The 23,329-nt window shown below is 36.8% G+C and overlaps 2 protein-coding genes across 8 annotated transcripts in view; one reads left to right on the top strand and one right to left on the bottom strand.

Annotated features, from left to right (window-relative positions):
* Window positions 1-1,713: 1,713 nt before the first annotated feature.
* On the bottom strand, window positions 1,714-8,699 carry TMEM126B (transmembrane protein 126B). Of its 6 annotated transcripts, none has more exons than XM_046638186.1 (6): window positions 8,591-8,699; window positions 6,135-6,341; window positions 5,731-5,849; window positions 4,487-4,680; window positions 3,256-3,367; window positions 1,714-3,006 (listed from the first exon to the last, which is right to left on the bottom strand). In XM_046638186.1, the coding sequence occupies exons 3-6, from the start codon at window positions 5,838-5,840 to the stop codon at window positions 2,823-2,825; spliced, it is 600 nt and encodes a 199-aa protein (XP_046494142.1). In that variant the 5' UTR covers window positions 5,841-5,849; window positions 6,135-6,341; window positions 8,591-8,699; the 3' UTR covers window positions 1,714-2,822. The 6 variants fall into 6 exon arrangements, with proteins under 6 accessions (XP_046494142.1, XP_046494141.1, XP_046494144.1 ...); XM_046638185.1 differs by having other exon boundaries at window positions 8,556-8,643; XM_046638188.1 differs by having other exon boundaries at window positions 6,135-6,250; window positions 8,556-8,641.
* A 1,295-nt stretch (window positions 8,700-9,994) lies between these two features.
* The window catches only part of DLG2 (discs large MAGUK scaffold protein 2), a 1,814,300-nt gene continuing 1,800,965 nt past the window's right edge, over window positions 9,995-23,329 (top strand). Inside the window, exon 1 of one of the 2 annotated variants that reach the window (XM_046685982.1) lies at window positions 9,995-10,633. In XM_046685982.1, the coding sequence (XP_046541938.1) occupies window positions 10,615-10,633 (19 nt within the window). In that variant the 5' untranslated portion in view covers window positions 9,995-10,614. The remainder of the gene's footprint in view (window positions 10,634-23,329) is intronic. The other variant, XM_046685984.1, reaches the window with a different exon arrangement.

Here is a 23,329-nt window from a genome sequence, read left to right as displayed (position 1 = left end):
CTCTTTGAATCTCTGGTTTGGGAAATTTTGGAAATTTGGAAAATTTTCAGCCATTAATATTTCAAAAAATTTTTTTCCAGTTCATTCCCTCCTTTGATGACTTCAATTACAGGTATGTAAAGCTACTCACTAATACTATTAAATTTTTTCAGTTTTATTTTGAAGTTTGTATTGCTATATCTTCAAGTTCACTCATCTTTTCTTCTGTTATGTCTAATCTAGGGGAGACTTTTAGGAAGTTTTTTGTTACTTTAGTGAAGCTGGTGGGGTTCAGAAATACCAAGATTCAATTATTCATGTGGATTAATGTTAGTGTGACTGTCTTTATAGGGATAGGATGATGAAGGTAGGGAAAAATGGGTTATGCATCTTTGGAAGAATTTTTTTTAATGAGGCTTAGGAAGGTGAGCAAACAAATTCTATGAAATTCAGCCACATCCATAGAACACCATTTCTTCATTATTAGTTTACTATTTAAATGTGGAAATTAAAATACTTGCCTTTACACAAGACAATATAATTGTACAAAAGCAGGGAGAAAATCAATACAATACATTGCAAGCAATGCAATGTGATGCAGTACAATACAAAAGCAGGGGGGAAATCACATGGTTAAGGCAGTTGGGGGAAATGGAGGAGAAAAGGCAAGAGAAGAGGTAAATTCTCATAGTAGGGACCATATCTTAGTCACTGTTATACACCCATCAGGGAGAACAGACAATGTAAACACATTTATTGAGCACCTTCTATCTACGAGGTGGTTCCATGTACTTTAATCTTTATAACCTCACTGTAAAGCATCTATTAGTATGTTTTAAAAGGAAACACTCAAAAAAGTTAGTTAATTTGCTCAGTGTATGGTATACAAATGTCTTTCATACACTAGGTCTTGAATCAATATTAGCTGAATAAATAAATACATATTTGTTCAAAATAAATACATATTTGTTCAAATTAAGGATATCTTGTGAATTTTCTTTGCCATGCTTCTTTCTAATCTTTCCTAGAAAAATGGCAAACTTATAACTACAGGCAAGAGAAAGGACTATGATAGTTATTATTCAGTAATAGCAACAATAACAACAATTAGTGGCAGTAACACATATGGACTTCCTATGAATTGGCCACTACTTTGATTTACATATATTAATTCACTCAATCCTGACAACACTATGAGGTATTGAGTAATCTTTATTGAGTAATCTTTATTCCTCATTTTACAGATGAGGAAACTGAGTTACAGAGAGGTTAAATAGCTGTTCAAAGTCAACCTCTTAGTAAGTAGTGAAGCCAGGATTTGAACTTTGAGAGTGGAGCTCCAAGCTGTACTTAACACCTCTGAACTATTTTGCCTCTAGTGCCTTGCTGTCTTTCTTCTCTGTGGTTCATCTAGCTTCACCTTTGGGCTCAGCCAGATCAAGGTTTCCCTAATTTCCCCTTCCAGGCCTCTTTGGCAAGTACTGCTTTCTAAAGCCAGAGGCAAATATTGATAGACTTCCCTGCTTAGTCTGTTATAGAAAAGGAAAATTGAAGTCATGGAGTAGAGTACTAATCTCCTTAGCTTTCAGGTGGCAAGGGAAGTGAACCTAAGTCAACCTTGCTGTATTTCTCAGATTACTACCTTAGCATATGAAGAAATAAAACACCCAGAATTTATGGAGCTTCTACAAATGAAATGGGCCAAAGACATGGACAGAAAATTCACAAAAGAAAACAAGACGCCAACATCTTTATTTAAAAATCACCTTTAGCTAGATTCACTTTTGTTTTTTTCTTTTTGCCTTGAGATTGGCAAACTTTAAAACGATTGATGTGGCTGAAGCTGGAGAATGACAGTGAGAATGTGAGGGTGGTGAGGGATAGTGAAAAGGTGGTGGGATCAATGGATTATCGGTTCTGGTGAGGCTGAAGTAATGCTGGAGTTGTGTGAGAATGAATGAACTAGAAGGGAAGAAGGTAGTGATCAGAAAATGGGATTTTATAATTGAGAATGTGGAGAATTTGAATTTATTGATAATGACAAGGTCTCTAGCAACAGAGTCTGATAAAAATATAATGTGTTATTATGTAATTTTAAATTCCCTAGTGGCCACACTAAAAAAAGCAGGTAAAATTAATTTTAATGTATTTTATTTAACCCAATATATCCAAAAGAGTAACATTTCAACATGTAATCAATAGACTAATTATTGAGGTCTTTTACGTTCTTTTTCTCATGGTAAATCTTCAAAACTTGATGTGTATTTTATTCTTACAACACATCTCAGTTTAGACTAGTCACATTTGAAATGCTCAGTAGGCACATGTGGCTAGCGACTATTATATTGCACAGCGCAGGTTGAGTATGATCGTGGGAATAAGTGGTAGGGTAAAGAGACCAGGGTGTTGGAAGGATCATGTATGTGGATCCTGGAATCACCAAGAATGTTATTCAATCACTAAAAAGAACGTGTTCTACCTCTATGTAATGAGTTGGAAAGATGTCCAAGACATATAGCAAAGTGAAAGTTAATTTCCAGAACATGTATGGATAATACTATGTATTTAAAAAAATATGTAAGTTACAAAAGAATACTGCAAGGAAAGAGGCATGCTAACTTGATAGTGGTTACCTCTGGAGAATGGAGTAGAAATAGGATGGAGTGGGCTTAAACTTACATTTATTTATTGAATTACTGAATATTTATTGAGTAGCTGCTATATACCAGGCAAAAGGAATAGAAACAATTGTCTTTCAAGAGTTACTTCTAATTTCTTCAGCAATTCCTGAGTCCTTATCATAAAAAATCCATTCGCTGATTTAGTTTCCATTCATTCTTTGGTTAACCTTCATGTACAGTTTTCTCAAGTGTACTTTCAAATATTGCATAATGCCGTAGACCATTAAATATTCCAAAGACTGTCTGAAAGACTAGAGGAATCGTCATTGCTTTTATCTCTGTTTGACAAAGCAGCAGCCAATAAAGTATAACTCTTCCTTTTGGTGGCAATGGAACAGTATGATACCTAAAAAGGAAAAAGAGTTAAAGCACTTCTCCTGGATGTATATTCTATAAAAAGTTTGTTGATTTCTCCTAAACTGATAATTCTATTATAGGTCTTTCATGTAGACAGCTAAAAGGTTAAAAGTTAGCTATTTGAAATTGCAAACTACTATATTTTCATTAAAATGTGTCATTGGCTGCTAAATAGGAGAGTTTATTAACATAAAAAAAAAAGAGAGAAGGAAGAAAAGGAACAAACAGACGGACTTACTTGACTGCCAGACGTCCATTTTTAGAAAAAGCCAAAGCAGTGGGATATAAAACACCACATACTATGCCAACCAGTGAACTTCTCAGAACACAATTTTCCTGGCTTATATTACCTGGAAAACAAAAGTAAATTTGGTCTTCCTTTAAATCTCAAGATAAGAACTATTAAGACAGTCTTGTGGCTTCACAGAGTAGTCATCTGTACTGTCCTCAATCATAGTTAAATGGTAGAAAGAATATTAGAAATTCATTTTATGGCACATAACAGACTAAACGCATCACTTTTAACATTTAAAACATTTAAAAAATGCTTTTATTATACTTTACATAAGGGAGTTATCTCTTACTTATGTGGTTGTTGTAGAAGCAATTTCATAAGGAAGAATATTAAACTAGCAGACCAGACATGGGGGTTCTAGGTTAACACATTTTTATTATCTATGTGTGAGACATATGCTAGGTTGCTAGGGATAGAGTGTTGCATAAAAGAGACCCAACCTCTGACCTTCCGACCAGTCTACCAGGAAAGAAAGGTATTAGACAAATATTTAAATAAATAATTTCAAGTGTGTACAATGCTTTGAAAGTAAAATGAATAAAGAATGTATCTAGAAACCTAACCTACCCTGAGGGAATCAGAGGTTTCCCTGTGGAAGAGATATGTAAGCAGAGACCTGAAGAATAGGGACCAGAGGTTCCATTGATTACTAGTTGTGAAACTTAAGGTAAGGGGAGGAGGCAGGAAATAACATTAGAAACCCATAATATGCCAGGTACTATGTTGGACATTTAACATACAGTATCATAATTCTCACAACAATCCTGTGAGGTAAGTACTATTAGTCCTAATTCATAGATAAGACAACTGAATCTCAGAGATTAAAGGACTTGCCCAATGTCACAAAACTTAACTGGTGGAGGTAGGATCTGAAATCATATATGTAGCATGCCAAAGCCTGCTTTTCCCCCACTATATTATGTTGCTTCTTAGCATACCTGAACGTGTCTCAGCTTTGGTTGCTTATCTGTAAAAAAGACCCAATACTACTTGCTCTGCCTGATTAGGAGGGTTGTTGTGGGGATGAAATAGGAAATTATATATGAAGGTACTTCGTTAAGGGTAGTGCCATATGCAAATGTAAGGGATTACTATCAGCAGTAGCAATGGTAAATGTTAATGAGTAATTTTACTTATACATAAACACATTATACATTAATGAATTTAAATTTACCTGAATACAAACCATCTGTTACAAGGAGCTTATAAGCAACTACAGTAGACAAAAATGGAAGTGTAGTCAATGATGCATATGTCTTCAAAGCATCATGTTTAACCTTGAAGCAGTGTCTGAAAAGGAAGTTTGCCAGTATTCCAGAGAAACCAGATATTGTTCCAAAGAACACTGTTCCATCTATATTTAAAGTCCTATTCAGGAAAACAAAGAGAAAAATTAAGTTCAACATAATATTCTCCTAATGGATATATCCTTTCCTGGGTAGTCATTTGTAATTACATATTTATTCAACATTAAATATTTTTTGAGTGCTTGACTGTGCAAAAGATATGTTCTATGTGCTGAGGATGGGGCAGTGAATAAAGGGAAAAAAACCCTACCTCTAATGGAACTTGCATTCTAATGAGAGGATCTAATTCTCTTTCTGAGAATATTTAGAGTGGTTCTAAAATGGAACCCTTTTAAAGAGAGAATAAATTTTGGCTACAAATAAATATGAATATGTTCCAATGTAGCCAAAGTCTATGAGCTATCTAAATCCAAGAATACTGCTCTTGCTACTAAAAATGTTAATTTGCTTAAGGTCATTTGAAAAAAGTTGTTTACATTTGGTTAGGCCTTTTAGAAAATAACTGTTTTTTAATTAGCCCAGATACAAATTATTTAAAATAATTCGTCTAGGATTTCCAAAACTTTATCCAAAGAGATTTGATAGATCTAGTTTTACTTATTCTGACTCATACCTAAATCCAGAAATATCTAAGGTCTAAGATCAACAGTCTGATTTTATTCTTGAGCTCTATTAATCTAAAAGTCAAAATGGTAATGTGAGGCTATATGTACATCATAGACTCTGTATTCCTTTTGGCTGAACTCAGCACTGTGGCTGAGGTAATGAATTCTAAACTGAATTTAATTACAGTTGATCATCAATTAAATATAAGTAGCCTCCAAAACAGTGTTCTCCTAATTACTTTTAATTAAAAAATATCTATTGCACAAATAACATTTCAACAATAATTTTGGATATTTTTTAAGAAGCAGAAGAAATTATCTACAGTTCCAGTATTCCAACAAACCACTATTTTCATCTGTTCAGGTTTCCCTCCTGTTCTTTTTTTTATAAGCTTTCTTCATAACCAACTCAATAAAGTTAATAGGATCTCAGATACTCAGAAACAATGCAATACAGAAGATCTGCAAATAAAGTTATTGACTTTCAGTCTGAGGGTGTCTCTTACTTTTCTTTTTTAAGATATTCAAATTTTTTTTCTATGATTTCGATGACCATTGGTCTTCTGAGTTTTGCATCTCCTAGAGGACTGGGCGGACCATGTGCGTTTGTTGCCATCTTGATGTCCTGGAAAACACAAAATTCTAGAACCATAATAGCTAATGATATTAATATTAAATCTTAAAAATTCTACAGATTCAGATTAAAAAACATTTAGACCCTAGTAATGTGTCAGGTACTGTCATCTGCTTTCACATACCTTCTTAATGATTCAGTCAACATTTAGTGAGCTCTTATGATCTGCTAGACAATGGCTTTTTGATTCATACAATAACTGTGAGAAATTGGTAGGATAATAATTATCTCTACTTTTATAGATGAGAAAAATGAGGTTCAGAAAGGTTGACTTGCCTTAGGACTTGGTGTAGAAGGATAACTTATTGAGATATTGAGTTTTTCTTTTCCTTACAGTTTTCCCGGAAGGTAGCCAGGCCCTTGTAGTTCTCCTTGCTCTAGCTTTGTCAGAGCTGGAAGGAAACAGTAGCTACTTGTTGACAACTATCTCTATCCTCTGTCTCATGAAAGCCCGAGCTCACTTTGGAGATTATGTTGAGTTTCCTGGAGAGGTAGGAGAGAACAGGGATTGCCTTGGAGAATGGCAAGAGAGAACATCAGAAAGAGGGACACTCTTCCAAGCTAGGAAGAGGTAGTGGATCATGGCTACTTTGGATTATACGTTATACATCTAACTCTCTAGTAGCATCTTGGGCAGAAGCAGGGCCTTTCCTGGAAATTGCTATTTGGTATACCAGGGAGCCTGAACCCATAGCACTGGGCTCCAGGGTTGAAGGTTCCTATGTCCCAAGTATGATGTATGAATAGACAGTTGCCACTGTCAAGGGACCATAAGGGTTTGGCCAGTAGCATCTTAACAGAAACCAGTGGTTAAACAAAACAAAACAAAACAAAACAAACTTGATCCACAGAAAGGATCCTTTCTGAATGTTTTGCTCTGGGTAAGTTTCTCAGATCTCTGTGAAAAGTCTTAACAATAACATTTGTTAAATCTTTTGTCACACTGGCATCATGGGATTAGCCAATGATCACATAATAAAATGTATGGCCTTTCACATTTTATACCAATCTTCTTTTTAACATTTATAGTCAAGGGCATAGACTAACTCTCAAATTTCAGGAGTCTTGGGCAAGAGAATAGAGTGGAGTAAGCATAATGAACACGGAAGATACTTAATAAATCAGTGATTCTCAACCTTGAGTGTACACAAGAATCATATGGGGAGTTTATATGAAATGTAGTCTCTTCAGCTCCCTCCTGAGATATTTGGATTCAAGAGGAGAAGGAGGAAGCCTAGAAATCTGCATTTTAATAGCACCAACTAATTCTGATGCTGGTAGTAAATAGACACATGGTGAACATGACTGTAATACTCATTTGCTAAATAAGTGATATGTACCAATCCTAACCCTAACCAATCAAAGGCCAGTTCATCCATGGCATCAACATCCTAAAGGTATGGACTCCTTTGACAATTCATATGGTATTACATTGTGAGTAATAATGGACCAGTTTCTTTCCCTGCATCATTGTAGAATTGTACTCAAGCTGGTTCTTTTTCTTTAAATTATCTGGGAGGACAGGAAAAAAAAGAATATATTTTACAAATTACAATTTCTCAGGGACTAGATTTAATCTTTTCTCTTTCTCTGACATTTAAATGGAAAATGGAAGAGAAGAGATAGTAACATCTAAGGGAGATTCTATATCTAATCTATCTAATGTACTATGAAAGCAGACATCAGTAACATGATAATTAACCAGAAGCCTTGGACAAATTTTTGTTTTGCTGTCATTCCATTCATTGAAGTCCCTTTCTCCTCACAAAGAAAACTTTGAGGTAATGTGTTGTACCACCCTCCTTCCATGTCATGTCTACAGCCTCAGTATATAGGGAACACAGAAACTCAGGATTATGATCCTAAAATACTGAAACAGGACAGCAAATATTTATTGAGTGCCTAGGCTTTGCAAGGCACTGTTAATAAAGCAGAGAAACTGGTGACTTTCTGATAGACTTTTAACAAGTACTGAAATGTACAGATTTTGCTATAACCAACATTTTATCTAAAAATTAGTCCAAGACCACTCAACTGGTCACCACGATCATACCAGTATAGGTGCATTTATCTAGGTTTACAGTTCACAAAGCATTTTATGGTTTTGTAGTACTTCTATGCATATTATTTCACCTGACTTTCAGAAATTTATTCAACATTCACTCATCATTTACGGAGCACATGGTATTTGACAGCCGCCCCCAGCCCCATAATCAAGATGTAGTCACAACCCAGCCGGAAGTCAGGACTCAAAAGGCAGGAAATTCAAAAACAGAATGAGTGTGCCATCAAAAGAAAACAAAAAACATAAGACAAGCCAAACTTAACCTAGCCAGGGGAAGTGTGGGAAGGTTTTCCGGAGGAGGTGGCATTTAAACCAATATCCTAAAGAGACTTTGGCGGAGGTGGGGTGGTGAGGGATAGGTGCAGGGAGGTATTTCAAGTTGGAGGAAAGGCCATTGCAAAGGCTCGGAGGCAAGAGAAACCAAGCTGCAAGCTATCCGGACTAGACTTTGTCTCCTGCTTTCTCTCTGCTTCTTTTCATAGCAACTGAGGACTTAATTACGCCCTGCATGGACTTGGGAGCTGTTCTCTTTAGATTTTCAAATCCTTTTTACGTGCATCATTTCAGAAGAGTCCACCAGCACTATTAGGCTGCAGAAATCACTGCCCATACCACCCCGGGTTTCTGCGTACCTTGGGCGCTTCCCCAGCTCCCACCGGCACCACACCTGTATCCCTCAGGTCAACGCCTGCCTCACGCCGGAGCGCCGCCATCTTGCCGGCTCACGTGACTCACGGGTAGGCGTGGAGCCGGAACGCCTGGGGCGGGAAATGGTGCCGGCTCAGGCGTCTCTCCTGCAGCCGGGGCCCGCCCCGACCCAGTCAAAAGCCGCGCCCTCCATCCTGGCTGTGATTGGGCGCGGCGTCCTGAAATTACAGCTGCTCATTGGCTTCGAGGAAGTCCAGTCGCCCGTGGGCCCGCCCCTCCCCGCCAGCCCCGCATTCCCTTCCTCTGCGATTTGTTAGCTTGGCTCGCAGTTATCCCTTCCCGAGGGGAAAGTGGGGCGTTCCGAGCGCAGGGTTGTTGGTGCGCGCTTCCCTCTCCTCAGGGCACCTCCGTTAGCTGCGGCCGAGCTGCCCGCCCCTTTCACTCCTCGAGGGAGCTCGCCCCTCTGGCCTGGTCCGTGTGTTAAGGCTCCGGCTCCTCGGGCACCTCCTCCCCAGAGCCCCCAACCGGCCGTCGGAGCAGCCCCGACTAGCCTCCTCCCCTCGCAGCCGTCTGACTCCTCTCCCTAATCTTTAGTCCCCTCATATTCCATCCTTTCACCCCTCTTGGAAAGGGACTGGAGAGAATTTGCCCCCTACTCTCCGAGAAGACCCCCTTGCCAGCCGGTGTTTCGGGGTGGGGGACGCTGCGAGGAGGCCTGGCGCCCTTTTGTGCACGTTCATTGCCCGGCAGTGTCTCCCAGACCAGCAACCCCCGACCCTCCAGTCTCCATGTCTTAGAGAAGCCAAATTCGAGGGTTATATAATTTCTAGTGCTGCTGTTTCTCCTGCCTGAGGAAACACTTCATCGCGTGGAGGGTGCAGGACATTTCAGTGCTCTTCTATATAAGAACGGGGTGTGGGCAGGGGTGGCCAGCGGTAGCAGAGAGCTTGCTTGTCTTTTCTGCAAAAGGAAGGTGGGTAGTTTGGAGAGAGACTGAGAGAAAGGGTGGACGTGGAAGCCAAGCAGGCGAACTCTCTCGTTTAGGAAATCGCGAACCGTTTGCACAGCTTATGCTTACACGCCTAATACTACTACAGCGTCTCAGAAAACACCTTTGGGGGAAGGTTTGACTTCTCCTCGCGAACAGTCTCAGTGTTTTTCCTCGCCGGATAGGGAAGCTGCTCGGATTCGAAGAGAGGGCATGATGTGAATGACTCCAGTGTGAAGAAATCTGCTTCGCCAACTCATCCTGCATCAAGTGCCCATTGAGTGGCACTGTCACTTTAATGTCTCCATGCCAAGGGATTGCTTTCCTTCTTTTCAATCCTCTCGGTTAATACATGGGAGGATCAGAATCAGAGGGGCTTTAAGGATCAAGCCTGAGGGGTTTGGAGAGCACAGAAGAAAAAAATGAAAGTGACAGCAAGCTGGATCCTGTCTTACTGAGGGGGTGAGATCCGGAACTTCTGGTCCAGTAAATAGAAAGGGGCCTTTCAGTCTGTGTTCTGCCCCAGAAAACTGTTCAAACTCACCCACCTTTTTAAGAGACCAGAGTCAGAGAGATTTTTAAAGTATTTTTTTGGGGAGGGTGTTTAAAATTTTCTCTACAGAATTGAGAATATTTATCATCAGCCAGTTCAACTTTGAATTTGATCATGTATAGAGTAATGAGACAGCTGTGTAAATTTGATTTGTGCCTTAATTGAGTCACTGAACTCCAAAAATGTTGCTGCCTGAAGAGTTTTAATAACATTTTCTATGCTTACAATAATTTTCTCAGCATTTTTTTTTAAAACAAATATTTTATAAAAATTGGAAAACTCAGAAGTTATTTTTCTCTAAACTCTGTGGGCCGTCTCAAAAGTTTAATTGTGGAAAATATACATCATTTTTTCTTTATCCGAAAGAGAAGACAGCCTGGATTTCAAAACTGAGCAGTGAAGGGGTTTGCAACAGTTACCTGGCTCTTGGCTTCAATCCAGCTGGATCAAGTTGAGACTTGAAAAGAGATCTTGAATCCTGTGGCAGTGGAAAGACCCAAGAATGCCAGTCAAAAAGAAAGGTGGGCTCTGAGGCTTCCTACATAATATGTTTCTCCATTTTCTTGGTTCTGGTATTTGCAATTTAAATTATATCCATTTGAGAGTAAAATTTTGCTTGAGTTTGGGGAAATATTTACTGTAATAATGTCTTTTCAGTGATACATTATTCAGTAGTATTATTTTGCTAGAGTAAAATGAAGTGGGACTATAGTATTTAATTATAGATATTTGTGATTTCATAAATCAAGTGGTCTAAATCACCATTTATAATCAGCATAGATTTGGTACCATAGATTTTGGATTTTCTTTAGCTTCTTAAAGGTTACCTTTAAACAATCTTTAAAAAACTTGAACAGTGGAGTTCTTCCTCATGGATTTAATATTTATGAAGGGAATCATAGTTGTAAAAGGTAACAAAGTTGTTTTCACTGAAAAAAGATATAGATTTATTAATTATCTTTTGATTAAAAAGTAGCTATAATATTTGGGTTTACGCTGGTGTAAATCTTGACTAGAGCACAACTTTGGTAACTGTTGTGCTTTTCAGAGGAATGCATTATCCAATAACATGATTGGCAAGTTCCCTAAATGAAGCAAACACCTGACCCCCTCACCAGAATTGATCAAGATCCAGTGGGTTCCTGACGTGTAGTTTATCATAGGTCATATCTTGAGGATTTACTTTAGCTTAGATCTACCCCAGATGAACTTTGTTCTTAAGGATTGGTTTTTTTGACATTGTATGGAAGATCAAATCAACTATGAAGAGTTTTCTCAAGTTTTGAACCAAAATTTGTATGAACACATTTGAACTCTACTGTGCTGGGCTAGCATAGATCCAAATGTTGACCAGTTCTGTGAGTTGGTACAGTCTGAAACTAAAGCTCAGCGTGCAGGTTAAAGTGCAACCTGTACCTGCGCCATGTTTAATCCTTCTACCCGTGGATTTTGAAGGTGCATTGAAGAAACCCATACTCAGTGAGATGCTTTATCTCAACCAGTATCCGTAGAGATGGACAACGACACGTAGAACTGTCCCTTTATACACTGGGATTTAAGACTGGGATTATTTCCTTTTCCTGCTCTCCCACATAATATCACTGAGAGAAGTAAACTCTTTATGAGATTTTGGAGCCACACCTGTCCAGACCTGACACAATTGGTTTATCTGGAACAAGAGTGGTTTTGGGAATGTAGCCAATAGACAATATGGCTCTTTGACTTATTTAGCTTGCTGTATATTTTTATTCTTTCTTCCATTTATTGTTCTCTAGACAGTGTCCCTTTTGGACTACCTTATTTTAGACTATTAATTGAATTAAACACTTGGGGGGTGTGTGCGTGTGAGAGAGAGGGAGAGAAGAGAAGCGGAGAGAGAGACAGGCATAAAAAGGTATCTGGGAAGGAGGAGGAGAAAGGGCAGTTGTTGATGTTCTCGGAATAACTTAACTAAGCAGGGTAAACTTAAGGTTCTAAATTCAATAGACTGAGTTTATTAAAAGATCTTACCTTTAAAGGAAAATTGCTGATATGCTATTGAAAATCATACTTTGTGAGAAATAATTTAAGGTTTATTTCCTTCCTTCTGCCCTCCCTCCCTTGTCTCCTTTTTTCTTCCCTCTCTCCCTCCCTTCCTTTTCCCCTCTCTCCTCTTCTTTGGCAATAGATTTGGTTGTAATGGATCAAATTTTTTTTTTTTCCCTTTTTCTCCCCAAAGCCCCCGGTACATAGTTGTATATTCTTTGTTGTGGGTCCTTCTAGTTGTGGCATGTGGGACGCTGCCTCAGCATGGTCTGATGAGCAGTGCCATGTCCGCGCCCAGGATTCAAACCAACGAAACACTGGGCCGCCTGCAGTGGAGCACGTGAACTTAACCACTCAGCCACGGGGCCAGCCCCTGGATCAAATTTTTTAAGGAATCAATTAGTTCTAATTAGCAAAACATGTATATATTTGGATTATGCTAAGGTATATGTATTATGCAATTTACCTTGTGAATTGATCTAGGTAGGGAAACAATTTATCTTATTTTTATTTTATTTTATTTTTTTTGAGGAAGATTAGCCCTGAGCTAACATCTGCCACCAATCCTACTTTTTTTGCTAAGGAAGACTGGCTGTGATCTAACACGCGTGCCCATCCTCCTCTACTTTATTTATTTATTTTTTTATGTGGGACGCCTGCCACAGCCTGGCTTGACGAGTGGTGCATAGGTCTGCACTGGGATCTGAACCGGGGAACCCCCGGCCGCTGAAGCGAAAGGTGTGAACTTAACCACTGCGCCACCAGGCCAGCCCCTTATCTTGCTTTTAATCTCTTAAAACTGTTATTATTAAGATAGATATTTTTGAATATTATAGACAACTAGCCAAACAAGTTATGACCTGTGCATTGTATTTTTAATTGGCTAAGCTTATTATCTGTACTGTTTCTAAAATAAAAGTACAACAAATATTTTAAGTATAGCCTAGATTTATTCTACACTGTCCTCTGTCATCTTGAATCATTTTTCTTTCTTCGTTGTTACATGTGGTAGATATGATGGAAGAGCTAGAATTAATGTAATTTTAAACAATAACAATCTTCATTGAACCCTGTTTATTCATTGTTAAATATATTCTCATTAAAATAAAAAAATTTTCATAAAGACAGATTTTCATTTGGTGTTTGTTTTGTATGTTATTGTGAAAGTATAGAAGAGTTTCTTTGATTGGTAACATTCAACCATGATGGGAAGTAGGAACAGGTGTGACATCTCACTAAGTCCATTTTTAGGTGCTATTCTTGACTGTTCTTAGATGAGCTGAAACTGCCGTACCTCAAACCTCTGTGTTCACTACCCTTTTGCTTTATGACTTTACTTCCTACTCTTCCCACCCCACTCTCTTCACGTTTTTACAGATCTCAGTTTTATCAACAGAAGACTCTTCATTTCTCCCTTGGAGATTTCCCCCCAACAGTTGCTTTTCTTTCAGGATTCTTCTTTCTACAGTAGTAACTTGGTTTGCTCCCAGCTGAGCCTATAGGACATCTTTGACCTATTTGAATTTGTGAAAATTCAGGGCCAATCCAAGGTCAGTTATATTAGCATTCTCTGATATGATGCAAGATCATGGTGTGTTGGTACATTGCAATTTCTTTTTTGAGCAGTTTTTTGTTCTCTTTATTGTCATTAAATATGTAATAGAAATCAGGGCTATTAATATTTTGATATTGATGCTCATTTCATTTCTGTGTTTTAAAAAATTGTCCTATTAATTATCTTCTGAGCTTTCTTTAAATTGGTGTAGAAGTCTATCTGATATTATTAATTTATATGACACTTTATTTCCTTTGAATTCTTTTTTTGCAACTGTTCTCAGTGATATAATGGAGTATTTATAAAATTATTTTTACCAAATGCTGGAAGTTAAATACTACCATTTTCATAATTTGTATGTTTTGAGATTGTTCTTTCTAAAAGAAGCTGAAGAATGTTGTGTAATTAGAATTCTAAAACATGATATTACCGTGTGTGTCACGGGCCTCCTTGAAATGGAGATTCTTGTTTCCTGGGTTCACAGTCTTTTAATTATGTCTTTCCTTTTGGTTGACTGTATAATTCATAAAAGTATCATTTCTGTTTTTCTTTTTCTTTTTTTTCCTCTCTCTAGAGAAGGGAACTTAGAACTCTTCTGTTTATTCTTTCTTCATTTGAAGTTTTTTCTTTTCATTATCTGTTCCCTGCACTTTGTGGCTTACTTAAGTTCTTTTTTGTAGTAGCTCACTAATTTATATTTGCCTTTCATTATCTGGGTATATTCTCTTTTTCCATCTCTAGCTTTTCTTAAACTCTTAACATAAATTTCTTTCAGATTCTCTAAAGGGGAAAATATGTATCTGAATTTATTCACTGCACCCGAGTAGCTATTTTATTCATTTTGCATATATTTTACGAACTTTGTGTTTGAACTTTCATGTTCACCATACCAGTGTTATATCCAGATGTTTTTTCCATTTCACAAAACTTCATGTTTTTTTCTTTTTCCTAGCCAGTAAGACTCAAAAGAATTAGACGCTGAATCTTCCCAGACAGGATGGGAAAAGACAGTTTTCAAACTTTTGCAATTTCTGTAAGTCAGAGTAAAATAGATAATTTACTAAAGATGTTTTTAGATCTAAAATCCCTCAGAGGGTCGTCTTGACCCTGGTTGAGAGAGTTATTGGAAATCATGAAGCCACAGACTCTTGTTGAAAAATACTCATCAATCCAGGAGGCATAAAGAGGGAGCATTCTAGAGAGAGAAGAATACTTTTTGTATTCAACTACTGATTAACTGTATGGTATGAAACAAACAATAGGCATAGCGCTAAAATTATCTGTTAATTGAATTTATTTTATAGTTCTTATATATTGGGAAATGTGCAAATAATATGCAGATGACTCGATGCCATAAAATATTTGAACTGTTAGGTTTTTGGGAAGCTGCCCAAGTGCTGCATTCATGATAGAATATTTGATTTCTCCTTTAGGCTTATTATTGGTTACTTCTTTGGGTAGAAGAGTCTAGTCAGTGAGAAGATATACACAAAATATCTTTAAACACTGAATTAAGGCATTCAATTTGTTCATGCCTTTGTCAATCAATCAATCAATCCCTCCCTCTTCTATATCAATATATTCACTAAACTACAAGAATTCTCTTTCTTTATATTCTCTCTTTGTATGCTCTTATTTCTTAATATTTACTGTGTAGCCGTGTCAATATTATAACATATTTTTTAGTATAGGACTGAAATGTATAAAACTTTTTTTTTTTACTGAGAAGAGAGGACCTGTTCCCCAGCTATAATTCCTGCTCAGGAATTTGTAGCAGTCAAGGCATGAGGGCTCTGCATCCTCAATGTAGGTTGCTTTGTCAGCAAAGGATCATGAGTTTTACCCAGTCTCTTCTGTCCAGTCAGTCATTCTGAATTCCAAGTAGTAAGCTTTCTGCATAGGTTCAATTTTTAGTAAGTTTCTCAAAGCTATTTCAAGAATTATAGCCAAATCACCTTGATTATGAAACAATTCCCCTGACCCCATTTGTTTTAGGATTTACGATCAAGAGGAATGATATATTATAAAGTGGAAAATCCTGTGAAATGAATTATTAAGTAAAAAATTTCAAAGATTTTGGGTAAGATTATATATCTCATTTCTTCTGAGGACACCATCTTGCTAGCCACTGAGCCCTAACTTTATTAGGGTAAGATTCTGAGGCTTCTGTATGTGGCCTGTCATTTTGAAGAGCTGTGACATTTTTATCATTGGAAGTGTGATAAGGCTTGGAATAAACCTGTTAGGTTCTGTTCTATTTAAAATCCCTTATAGATAATAAACTATAAATTCTTTTAAAAGGTAAACTTGTGTATGTGTTTAAGGCAATAGCTTTACTTCAATTTATTTATTCAATCTTTTATCCATTCAACAAAGACTTATTGAATGCTTGCAATGTACCAGGCACTGTGCTAGGTGCATGTTTTGCACTGGCAAATGGTATTCAGTATCTGTCTTTAATGATGCTTAAAATTTGTTGGGGAGACAGATATGAAAACAAGCAATTTCAGTGCTGTGCGATGAGGTTAACACATTGTCATATTCATTTCTTTGAACTATATCACCAGATTCTCTGTCACCATCATCATCATTATCATCATCAATGGCAGTAAAATTGTTGAAAAAAATCTAGATCAGTATTCAGAAGACCTGGCTTCTGGGAGAAGGTACAAGGTTGGATAATCATTGAGCTGGACTCTCAGTCTATAAATTTAGATATTTAAGAAATATCCATTTATTTTCTATAGTTCAACTTTATTTCTGACTTGTAGTCACTGAGTGGTGGACAAAAATCACGCTTATCCTTTTTGAGGTTTTCCCTATTTCCCTGGGGTTATGGTAGGATTCTGTCTGGTCATTGATCATCTGTGTATAATAGCTTACTTCTGAGACATGAGTAGTTATGTCTAGATAGTTCTTTCTGGTCTGGCAGCAGTTTGCTACTTCCAAGACATGGATTTTTAGATTTTTTTCCCCCAGAATTTCTGTGTTTCTGTTTGCCTAGATGCGTTATGATGCCATTCCTCTCTGGGATCTTGCTGCCTTCCAGGCAGCGCTGCCAGGAAGCACAGGCTAGATACCTGTGGCCTTGAGATCCAAAGACTTTTCTCTGTTTTTTTCAGCTGAGAAAATCTCTTTCTAGCCTGGGGAGGGGCTAGGAGACGTCCCTCTGTCTGCATGGATCTGAGAATCTCTCTTTCATCTCTGAAACAAACTCTTCTTTTGTTCTGAAGGCTTAGGCTTTTGGAAAGCAAAACTGGAATAACTTAAAAATCCCTTCTGTGTTTTGTCCTGGCACATACCTCCCCTGAGGCAATGAAGTACAAAATCAGTTACCTGCTTGAATGAGAAGAAAGGAAATGGGAACATTTAGGGAGAAAAAAAGAAATTTCTAAGTGCCAATCTCTCACATGTACAATCAAGTTTACATACCTTCTTATGGTGATGCCACCAGGTGACCTTGTGAAAATCATGTAATCCTTCTGAACTTTAGTTCCCTTTTCTAAAAGGGGTTTAATATTTTCCCATACTCAATATATATTGTTTCCTTCCTCCATCAAATTATATAATGTATATGAATTTCACTTTTATAAAGTTAGTTAGTGATAGAATTAGAATCAGGAGCTCATCCGATGCTCTTCTTGCTGTATGAGAGTGGTGTTCTTTGAACAAATGAATGGCATCGTGGTATAGTGGAGGAGAGCCCATGGATGGAATCCAGTCTTTACTATCAGCTGGATAAGTTATCTAAAGAAAATCAACAGGTTGAGCTTCAAATTCATCATCCTAAACCATGACTGTATTGTTAATGCTCACCTCCTAGGATTAATTTGATGATCAAATAAAAATATCTAGTCCATATAAAAATTGTTTTTTAAATGGAAAAGTGCTACATAAATGCTTATCTCAGAATACTTTATTTGTGGGGGTCCAAGGAGGAGGAAAGTTGTGTTCAGAATCAGGGTCCCCTTTCATCAATGGTCTGGGTCCAGGTTCCCGGTCAGCTTCTGGAGCAAACCTGCCCAGATATGACAAGGACACATCTGGTTATAGACAGGAAATGCCATACTGTGCGTTTTTTTTTTTTTTTTTTACAGATTTTATTTTTTTCCTTTTTCTCCCCAAAGCTCCCCAGTACATAGTTATATATTCTTCGTTGTGGGTCCTTCTAGTTGTGGCATGTAGGACGCTGCCTCAGCATGGTTTGATGAGCAGTGCCATGTCCGCGCCCAGGATTCGAACCAACGAAACACTGGGCTGCCTGCAGTGGAGCGCCCCAACTTAACCTCTCGGCCACGGGGTCAGCCCCCATACTGTGCTTTTTTATAGACTATGATAACATTTCTTATGAGTATTTTTTCTCTTTCAATGATCCTAAAGTAATTTGTAAACCATCGATTATTAACAAAATGATTGCAATCTTTAGATCTGCTTTAAGTCTGGCCAGACATTTTCCCACAATTTAAATTCTAAGTTTTAGCTATTTTTTCGTTTTCTTTTTCTAGGTTTTTACAGCTGGAACAATGCATATTTCAATATTCAGCTGAAGATGCAATTTGCTATCTTTTTCATTTCTATTTGTTAATACTTAACCTGATACTTTTCTCATCTTTCTCTTTAACAAGTCTGTAGAAAATCTGAAAGCATGGCTTATCTGAAAGGTAGTAATATAAATCCACTATTTTATATGAATATCTTTTTGTGTCAACAGGGGAAATATCCTGATCAACAGATTTTTGTTGAAGTATATTAAAAAAGATTTTTGGAGGGAGAGGGAGTAAAGTATAATTGCTAAGGACGATTACAGAAAAACGAAACACTGTGATCCTTTTCCAGTAAGTTAAGTTTCTGTATGGTTTAATACTTGAAGGAATGGGCTTTGGTGCCAGATAGACCAGGGTTTGAATCCTGATTCTGGCACTTACCGGTTGTGTAGCTTTGGTCAAGTTACTTTGTTTCCCTGAGTTTGTTTCCTCATTTGCAAAGTATCTATAGTAGTATTTCTTAGGATTTTTGTAAAGATTAAATAAGGTGATCTATGCAGAATGCTTAGCATTGCTCAACAAATGCTAGCTAATCTTATTAGTAATAAAATGATACCTTTGTTGTATCACCTTGAACTATAAATTTTAATATTAAAAAACTTCTTTTTTAAAGACTTGGTACAAGGCTAACTTTTCTGTTGGTATTCATCATGTGAATAGCCTTAATTTACAAAATAACAAAAACACTAAGAATTAAGCATAGATAAATACTTGCTAATAAAATATTTTTATTTGCTAGTCATAATGTTTTATAAGTAATGATCAGAAGTTGTGACTGTTCAATTTTGCATATATTCTTTTAAAATGGTGGGAGAGAAAAGAAAACCTAATTATTTTTGTGTGTTTCGATTCAGATATATCACACTGTAGTTAAAGTGATCTTTCTAAAACTTTTATGAAAGTGGTCACGTTCATCTTCATTAAAAGTCTTTCATGGCTTGTTATTCTTCCTTGGGTAGATGGCCAAACTTAACATGGTCTGCATGGCATCAAGTTACTTCTCTGCTCCCATGGCACCTGGTACCTCATCATAGCATTAGTACACTCTGTTTTAACCTTTACTTTCTTGAAATTTCCTATTTAATTATCTTTTCTTTCAGACGAAAATCTCTGATTTTGGGGGTAGAATATTGCCTATCTTGTTCAGTACTGAGTTACCAATATGTGGAACATAGTAAGATATGCAGTAAATATTTGATTAATGAATGAAAGAACTTATTATCTTTATCTACTAGACTTTTAAAGGTAGAACCATTTTAATTCATATGTTAATAATTTTTATATTAATAAACACGTGAAAATTAGTGATTCGACATATAACCATAGATTCTAAAATTCAGTGATACAACTTGTGTCTGATTGGTCAAATTTTATTTTTCTTTCCCTAGAGATATGCTCAACTCTATTTCTTGAGGATTAAGGGTGGTATTGTGGAGAGAACACTATTCTTGGAGTCAAAAGCTTTACGGTTAAGCTCCAAGTCTGTTGTTTATTAGCTCTGTGATCTTGGACGAGCCTCTGTGATTTCAGTTTCATGTAAAAATGTTGCATAAATATTGCAAAGGAATTTCATTATTCTAAATGCTGTTCTCCAAGATTTGTGTATTAAGTTCACCCTTTCCTCTACTGTACGTTGATCTTAGTTTTCTTAATGATACCACCATATGTTCTATAATTCTTCCTTTTTTTAATTGTGGCAAATAATTTTATGCATCATCCTTTCCCTCTTTCTAAAAGTTCATTTGTTAGCACTATTGCCATTTGCTGTTTCAAATTTAAATTACCTGTCCCAAATTATTTATAACTTTTTGGTAATGCTATTCTTAAAACCAAATAGAAAAGAGTTGAAGCTTAATTAACAGACACATGATTACCTACAATTCCAATTATATAACATTCACTATGACCTTTGGATCGTATATTTCATGCAAAAAATTTTTATTTAAAAAAATGGCTTCCCCTCTGTTTCCTCCTGTGCCTGCCTTCAGGTAATTCAAATTTAGTTTCATTCTTTCAATAGATTCAGGAGTCACATGAAGATAGATTTCCTTTAAGAAGAAAATAAGAAAAGTGAGGCCATTGTATTGGCAATATAGGTGAAAAATTTTCCACTTATACCTGGTTACTTGAAAACCAATTAAAATATTCACCTGCTGTCGAATTGGTTCCAACTCCTAGTTGGACCCTGTGTACAGCAGATAGAGGGTTTACCGGTGGCATAGCTTTCAATATCATAGAGACACAGAACCACCACAGTGTGATAACTGACAGACTGGTGGTGTGATTCCCTGACCAGGGAACAAACCTGGGCTGCAGTGGAGAGCACCAGATCTTAACCACTAGATCACCAGGGCTGGCTAATCCTGACTTACTTGGATAATTATCTCAGTTTTCCCACTTTATTCAACTAGTCGACATCTGGCTAGGGATTTTTTTTTTAATTTAATTTTTATCGAGTTAATGATAGGTTACAATCTTGTGAAATTTCAGTTGTACATTATTGTTTGTCAGTCATGTTGTAGGTGCACCCCTTTACCCTTTGTGCCCACCTCACACCCCACCTTTCCCCTGGTAGCCACTAATCTGTTCTCTTTGTCTACATTTTTAAATTCCTCATATGAGTGGAGTCATACAGAGATTGTCCTTCTCTATCTGGCTTATTTCACTTAACATAATTCCCTCAAGGTCCATCCATGTTGTTGCAAATGGGACGATTTTGTTCTTTTTTATGGCTGAGTAGTATTCCATTGTATATATATACCACATCTTCTTTATCCACTCATCAGTTGATGGGTACTTGGGTTGCTTCCATGTCTTGGCTATTGTAAATAATGCTGCAATGAACATTTGGGTGTATGGGACTTTTGGAATTGCTGACTTCAAGCTCTTTGGATAGATACCCAGTGGTGGGATAGCTGGATCGTATGGTAGTTCTATTTTTAATTTTTTGAGGAATCTCCATACTGTTTTCCATAGTGGCTGCACCAGTTTGCATTCCCACCAGCAGTGTACGAGGGTTCCTTTTTCTCCACAACGTCTCCAACATTTGTTACTATTTGTTTTGGTTATTTTTGTCATTCTAATGGGTGTAGGATTATATCTTAGTGTAGTTTTGATTTGCATTTCCCTGATGATCAGGGGTGATGAACATCTTTTCATGTGCTAATTGGCCATCCATATATCTTCTCTGGAGAAATGTCTGTTCATGTCCCCTGCCCATTTTTTGATTGGGTTGTTTGATTTTTTTGTTGTTGAGTTGTGTGAGTTCTTTATATATTATGGATATTAACCCTTTGTCAGATGTGGCTTGAAAATATTTTTTCCCAGTTAGTGGGTTGTTTTTCGTTTCAATCCTGTCTTCCTTTGCCTTGAAAAAGCTCTTTAGTCTGATGAAGTCCCATTTGTTTATTTTTTCTATTGTTCCCCTTGTCTGAGAAGACATGGTGTCTGAAAAGATCCTCTTAATACTGATGTCAAAGAGTGTACTGCCTACATTTTCTTCTAGAAGCCTTATGGTTTCAGGTCTTACCTTTAGGTTTTTGATCCATTTTGAGTTTATTTTTGTGAATGGTGAAAAAGAATGGTCAATTTTCATTCTTTTACTTGTGGCTTTCCAGTTTTCCCAGCACCATTTGTTGAAAAGACTTTCTTTTCTCCATTGTATGCCCTCAGCTCCTTTGTCGAAGATTAGCTGTCCATAGATGTGTGGTTTTATTTCTGGGCTTTCAATTCTGTTCTGACTAGGGATTTTTGACCTGGACAACAGGATCCTCATCATCTTGCCCTTTTTTTTTTTTTCTTAATTTATCATCTTTGCTTACGTATCTAGTTTTAGATTACCCTCAAGCTCAAGCTTTGATTAATCAGAAATAAGAATTTAAGTAGAGAGAGATAAAGGGCATAATGGAATTGACACTACGTGGTGATCATTATTGATAATCAAAAGAAGCATAAAAGTGTAGCCATAATTCCAGCACTAGCTGCTGGCATGCAGAAATCTAAGTTGGCAAGAAGAGACTTGACCAAACTTGGCCGTTTTTAAAAAAAATATCCCAGCATCTTGTTTTATGTGTCACATTTTTGTCATACAGAGATGAGAAGCATAATAAGCTCTGTTGGTTAAGAGAACATCTAGCTGCTTTGAATCAATACAGTGTCTTCCCTGTGTAGTTAGTCAATAAATACATGTTGAATGAACTAGTAAAAGTCCCTTTACCCAGCAAATTATATTTATAGATGTGATTTTGGGAATGCTCTTTACACATTTTTGATAATTGCTGTTCACAAGAATAAAAGATCATAATAAGTGAATACCTAGAGAAATGCCACAGAAGTAGAAGAGCTTAAAAATTATAATCGTAAAAAAAGAAGAAATACTTAGTAGATTTTTAAAATTTATCTGTTTAACAAATGAAGGAATGAAATAGACTAAATCTTAAGGCACCAGAGATAATCAGATAATTATAGCCCCAAAATATATGTAAGTACTCAGGGAGGTTTAGTATAATTATGCTATGGCTGATTACTTATATTAGTGGTTAGGAATAGGTTAGAAAGTGAAGTCAGTAAGCCGCTATCATTTCAAGGAAACTGCTGATTGTTTAAGTATTGACAAAATGGAGATTCCAATATTTGTCCCTGATTTGAAGAGTTGTTAAAAATACTATATCTGGTAAAGTATGAAAGCAACTAAAAAAATTAAAGTTCTATAAAAATGTATTTGCATATGTTTATGTCATCTTTTGTTTTATGTCTTATTTTAAAATTGGAGAGGGCTCCCTGTGCATCCACAGGGATTTCTTTGTTTTTATGTTCCTAACCTTTTTAGATTAAAAAAAGATTTACACAATGTCCTTCTCCATTTATTACTGCCTATTTAAATTCTCCCTTATTTCAAGGGAGTTAGCTTGAGGTTTGTTATGTTAAATGGGAGTATTAGGGAAGGTCTCGTTGATAAGGTAACATCTGAGCAGAGATATAAAAGAAGTGAAGGAGCTAGCTTTATGGATATTTGAGGGAAGAATGTTTAGGCAGAATAGAAAGTATAGAGGCTCTGAGGCAGGAGAGTTCTTGGTGTATTTGAGAAGGAGCAG

The sequence above is a fragment of the Equus quagga genome, chromosome 14 (genome assembly GCF_021613505.1).
Source record: "Equus quagga isolate Etosha38 chromosome 14, UCLA_HA_Equagga_1.0, whole genome shotgun sequence".
Lineage (NCBI taxonomy): Eukaryota > Metazoa > Chordata > Mammalia > Perissodactyla > Equidae > Equus > Equus quagga.
The sequence above is the reverse complement of the archived record's forward strand: the minus strand, read 5'-3'. Positions and strand labels throughout refer to the sequence as shown.

Coding starts and splice junctions, on each gene's coding strand:
- TMEM126B (XM_046638184.1), bottom strand. CDS start 8,636: ATGGCGGCGCTCCGGCGTGAGGCAGGCGTTGACCTGAGGGATACAGGT. Junction 4,681..5,730: donor GAATATCTTAAAAAAGAAAA/GTAAGAGACACC, acceptor TTTCCTGAATAG/GACTTTAAATATAGATGGAA. Junction 3,368..4,486: donor AACAGATGGTTTGTATTCAG/GTAAATTTAAAT, acceptor TTTGTTTTCCAG/GTAATATAAGCCAGGAAAAT.